The 5797-nt window shown below is 37.1% G+C and overlaps 1 protein-coding gene across 1 annotated transcript in view; it reads left to right on the top strand.

Moving 5' to 3' along the window:
* The window catches only part of LOC106463338 (GATOR complex protein WDR59-like), a gene marked incomplete at its 5' end in the record, with an annotated part of 43373 nt that overhangs the window by 4581 nt on the left and 32995 nt on the right, over positions 1-5797 (top strand). Inside the window, 3 exons of the mRNA XM_013923361.2 lie at positions 774-869; positions 1166-1319; positions 1668-1906. Of these exons, the coding sequence (XP_013778815.1) occupies positions 774-869; positions 1166-1319; positions 1668-1906 (489 nt within the window). The remainder of the gene's footprint in view (positions 1-773; positions 870-1165; positions 1320-1667; positions 1907-5797) is intronic.

The following is a 5797-nucleotide window of genomic DNA, read 5'->3' as shown; positions in this document are numbered from 1 at the left end:
TGCCATATAGATTGTAGAGCTTCTGTCTATTACCAGAGATATACATTATGGTTGTGTTGATAAAAAAAAAAAAATCTATATACCTCCAGACATTTACCTAGTACTTTGGTTGCATGTAGTTTCCTAATGTTATTCAGGAAACCTAATAAAACCATTCTCAGAATCCTCCTGATTAACTTTCAGTAATGTTTTTGTGGTTATGAAGCAGTGTTTAAACTAATTTGACAGCAAATAAACTTCATTATCTCTTTGTGTTAAAAGGATTCACATTCAAGTAAAATGAAAAAAAGTCAAACTGTATTAAAACTTACGAGGTAATATAAATGGGAATTAAATCATTGAAGCAGCAGAAGTTTATTGTTCAGTTGGAAACTGATCTTAATTTGTGACTGAATGTTTCAGATCTTAGATTAATAATTGACTTGCTGCATTTTCTTATTACTTCTGTTAATTTCTATACTAGACCATAAGGTTACTGAAGACATATATACACATACATAGATACAACTCCCCCCCCCCCCCACCACACACACACGCATACATGTATACAGAAACGTGTGTGTTAACATTGTGTATGTATGCTAATCATTATCAACATCAATAAGTTATGATTTTTGAAAAGGACATTATTTTTAACTACCAGCTTAAATGAGTGTACACATTTTACTGGTTATTTATATCTAAGTTCCATGTAGAATTCTTAGGTTAAAAAAAAAAGGTGTGAAACAAATAATTTGGAGTTTTTAAGCAGATACTGAAAATTTTACTTGTAGGTGTTAAGAACAACATCAGTTCAACAAGTGAAACGAAACAGGTCTTGTTTGGAGCCATGTCTGAGACAGCTGGTAGCTACATTGGAATCGTGTACTGTAAGTAAAAACAAAACTTAAGCTCAACTTGATTTATAAGGAGGGGAACAGAATTTAGTTTCTAACTTTATCGACCTTTTTTAGTCACACAAGTGAACTTGATTATACTTGAAAAAAAATCTACTGAAGGTATTTGGTATGATATTATTATTATTATAAACATTTTGGAGTTGATAAATAGAGACAAAAACAGTTCTAATTACAGAAAATTTACCTAATGCTTTTTTTGTTTTTGAAATACACAAGAAAATGATGTATCTCCAGTAGTTATTTATTAGTTTTAATGGTTTAACTAGTCAGATGGTCAAGACCAGCAAAATCAAACGAGTCCATTCCATATTGAACCAGGAAAAGAACAGTATCCTGGAATAAATGTTCCAGTGTATGGCAGCTTTCAAGATGCAAGTGTACCCTTTCCTCGCACATCAGGAGCTAGATTTTGTGGAAGTGGTAAGTGGCTAAAAGGTTTTTTAATTCAAATTTGATTCTAATCATAGCTTACAGGTATGATAATAAATATCTGTTTCATGGTTAGTTTCCTTTAAGTATTTTTAATTACAGATTACATGCACTTTAGTGTACTAACTCTTTGAATAAATTTAAAAATATATTTATTCTGGTTATACTTCTAAAAAAAAATTAATAATTTATGGATATAATTTTATATGAAATTTAATTATATTTAAGTGCAAATGAAAAAAACAAAGACTAATAACTCATTATGGATTATTATTCAAAAATTCCACTGGGTCAAGTTACATTTAAAGCCAATGATAATTTTTTACTTAATCATTGCAGATTTTCTTGTGTGTTTTGGTCGTCCCCCACACCTCCAGAGAATGAATGTCCCTACTGAGCTAACACCCAGATCACTTTCAGCCTTGGGAGCCTATCTTTCATCTCACATTTTGCCTATAAAAAGTCGAAGCACACCATCTTCTTCCCAGTATCACCTCATGTATCCTCCAGTAGCCCGTAGTCCAACTGGTGACTCGTCTGTCTCAATATCCTCTTTTTATTACCAAGATAGAGCTCATGTAAGTATTATTTGTATTATCACCATATATGAATGTATTCTCTATTAGCCTGCCCATAGTTCAATAGGGGACACATCTTTTCCAACACAATAACTCAACTCACACACAGATTAGCTATCTTTTTCAGTGTGTTTGCCGAAGAGATTTGCATTCCACTAACCTTGAGGCAACCTTGACCTAAGTTCACCTGATTATACTTGAATTGTGCCATACACCTCCATGAGCACTAAGTTGCCTTATGCATTTGCACTTGTGAATCTTCATTCTTCTCCTTAGCATTGTATTGTACAGACATGCTTAAATTTCTTGTCTGTGTTCAATTTATTGAGATTTGCATTGTTAACAAAACTTTGATTTTGATTTTCTTTAGGTTTTATTTCATAAGCTTTAATTTTTTATCATGAAATATGAAATAATGGTGATTTATACTTAGTCCTGAATGTGGAATGTTGTTCATACTTAGGCCTTATTTCTGCTGTAGCATTTGGAGGCTTGTTAACTGTCAGGGTCATTGCTGTCATTGTTCAACATGCTGTAAATTACCACATGCTTAATGGGCCTCCTACTCTTGTCCTATTGGCCAAATTTCTTTCTCCTCAATCTGGAATATCTAGAATATCTATTAGATTACGACTTTTATGTGATTTGCTTTGGGTAGTACCTTACCATTTGTGAAACGACCTTAACCTTTAAATCTCTTTATCAATTTCCTTCACAAGTTTGTTTCTTTTCATCTGTTTTACCTGTGTTCTTTATTATTTTTCATTTTATCACTTTCTGATGCATGATTCTTGGGTTCATCATGTTATTTCTCCTTGCTTGTTATTAGATTTTATATTATTTTCTTTATCTAATAACTCCATTTTCATGCCCAAATGCCTCAGAACCCCTCACATTTTTGTGACTCCTTTTGTCCTGATTTGTAGACTTTCTTTTCTTTTCCTAATTCTTTGTAATTAATATCTATCTGACCAGCTTGGGTATCAAGCCCTTTTACCTTTCATTTCACTTCTAGTTCCCCATTTGCATGACTTTCCTCGTCTTTTTCTCTCTATCCTTCTTTATTCCCACTCCTAACTGCATCTTTTATCTGAGGAATTTCTTAATGTTTTTGATGGCTTCTGTAGACATTTATTCCTTTCTCTCTTTGGCCTCTCCCACTTCTTCTGCTCTATCCCTCTGTTTTTTTTTCTCTTGCTGTTGGGGCACGTTGGGTTGAGTTACATTCCTCTTTACTGTACCTTTTTTCTTTTGTACTTATTATTCATCTGTCTCTCTTTCATTACTCAGACATCTTCAATGGAGTTCTTTTCCTCATGGTGGCTTGGTCTGATGTTATACAACTTCTGTCCTCGTTATCTTCCAGGGTTTTTTCCTCTTTCTCAACTGTGCTCTTTACTCCTATTCCTCATCTAGATCTGTTTTTTTTTTCATTCTGAATTCCAGGCTTTCCTCTTTTTTATTCTTGTCTTCCCTTGATTAGTCACTCTTCTTGCCAGTGACTATCATGTACATATGTTACTGTGAGTACCATTCTCTTTACTTGCTGTTGGTCTCAATTTCTCTCAACAGTCACTTTACTCCTTAGTCTCTTTTCTTGGTCCTCTTTTCTTCACTTTTGTTCCCATTTCCTTTTTTCTTCCCTCTGACCCTATCTATGGTCTTTTTTACCCAGTTTGTGGTTGGCCATGGTTGATGTGTCAGTTAGGATTTGGACTAATCTTAGGATCTAGGTCTTTTCTCACTCCCACTCACTGTTGGGTACTTTTGGGCATATTTTTCTTCTCCCACTTCAACTGATTTCAGCCTATCTTCTTTGCCTGTTAGCTATGTCATATCTGGTCACCAGGTTTTACACTTCTTGTTCTCTCCTTGCATGTGAGGTTCTTTTGCTTTTGGAGACTCTGGTTTCCCTATAACTTGTCAATCCTTTGGGGGCACATCCTTATGTATATACTACAGTTGACCCTGTGAACCCAGTGTTTTCTTTCTTGGGATCCTTTGTCCTCTGTTGTGAGCCTCTCCACAAGGAATTTTCATGGTAATTGGACCCTGCCTGTTCTACTTCTTGTGTTCCCTTTCCACCTCTCAAACCAGATCTCTCCCTTCTTTGATGCTTCTCTCTTTGAGTGAGGTACATTTTTTGATGAGGACAAGACTTCCAATGTTTGGATGCTGGACAAGAGTTCACACCACATCACTATGCTCAACTTTCTTCCTCTTCATCAGGCATTGGTTCACTTGGTAATTTTCCTTTCAGCCTATTTATTCCATGTTCTTTTTCTGCTCCAACCATCGTTATGGCTCCTGTTCTAGTTTTTTTTGTTTTGGGCACTAACCATACACTTCTGAACCTATTCACATCTTTTACCAGGAACTTTGATCTTGATGGTGGACTGCCTTTTTCAGCAAGTTCATAATAGAATAGCCTCTACACCCCTGGTCTTTCAAGGGTTTATCCTTGGATGGACACATCTGTCTTGGACACTTTTGCCACCCTTCTCAACTCTGGGCTTTCTCTCTTATGGTTCTCTGTTCCTCGTGTTTGGCTTTGACTGTTGATTTCTCAGTCAGGCCTGGTCTTCTCTATACCTACTCCCCTATTTGTGTTTAATGTCTGAGCCTTGCATTTACACACTACTCTCCTTCTTGGGCTCTGTTGTTGGTTCTTTCTTGACTACTTTAGCCTTGATCCACTTGATATTCTGATCCCTTCCTCTAGGACTTCCCATTATCCCCTCTCTTCCTCTTGCTTCTCACTCTCACACTTCTCTTCTTCATCAGGAATTTGCCTGATCAGATGCCTATTGGGCCAGACTTTTCACTAGTGTGGCATTATTCTCAACACTTCTTGTTGTCATTCCACTGTATTTGTCTGTAACCTTATGTGGAAAGTCCTTTGTCATTAATCTTTCCACCATCCTTTCCTCCTGACAGTAATTGTGTGCACCACCTTTCTGCTGACATTACCCAACTGCTAGTCAATGAATTCTTGGTCTCAGCCTTTCCTAGGTGTCAAGTGGCCCTGTCCATAGCCTTTCTCCCTTCTCAGTACCTAGAGGTGTTTCTTTCCCTATCCTCCCCTTTCTGTTCTACTCCTTTGTTCTCCTCAGTTCTTCTTGCCCAACTCCCTTGCGTGACTGAGACTTTAATGAGGTTTTACACGATCTCATGTCTGCCCCCATTGGAGTCATTGATTTTCGGGCTTTTGTATTGCTTTCTCTCATGACTTGTTTTCTCCTCCTTCTCTCCTACAATTACCATTGTTTCAATGTCTATCTCTCAGATGCTAATGGCCCACTATTCCACTTTCCCTGGACCAATCCTTTCTTCCTCTAGCTTTGACTGCTTTGAGGTACACTGTACTTCTCTCCTATCTCCGTATCTCTTACCTATTGAACAATTTGCACCCAGCTTGACTGCTGTGCCCTGCTGGACTGTTTGGTGTGCCTTATCATGGATCTTTCCCCTTAGGAGTCCTTGCCTTCATCTGCCCCTGTCTTTCCATGGTCCTCTTTCCTTATGAGATGAGTCCGTCAACTCTTTCATTGGCAAGTTTGTCTCTGGGTGTGGATGCTCACAGAATATTTTTCTTTTATTTGCATATGATTTGTCTCCTTTTTCATTCTTTTACATTTCTTCTTTGATGGCCCTCGCACGACCTCTTCCAGGTCGGCATATGAACTCCCTTCAACACATTCATTTTCTCTCCACATTCTGGATGTTTTATCTCCTGATGGTTTTCAACTTCCACAGCGTCTATCTAATTCAATTTTTTTAATAACTCGTTAAAGTTCCAGTACAATATTCCCTCGCTATTCGTGGGGGTTACGTTCTTTACCCCCCGCGAATAGCGAAAAAACCGCGAATATTTGGATGCAGTTTTAAAAC

The sequence above is a fragment of the Limulus polyphemus genome, unplaced genomic scaffold (assembly GCF_000517525.1).
Source record: "Limulus polyphemus unplaced genomic scaffold, Limulus_polyphemus-2.1.2 Scaffold1381, whole genome shotgun sequence".
Classification (NCBI taxonomy): domain Eukaryota; kingdom Metazoa; phylum Arthropoda; class Merostomata; order Xiphosura; family Limulidae; genus Limulus; species Limulus polyphemus.
The sequence above is the reverse complement of the archived record's forward strand: the minus strand, read 5'-3'. Positions and strand labels throughout refer to the sequence as shown.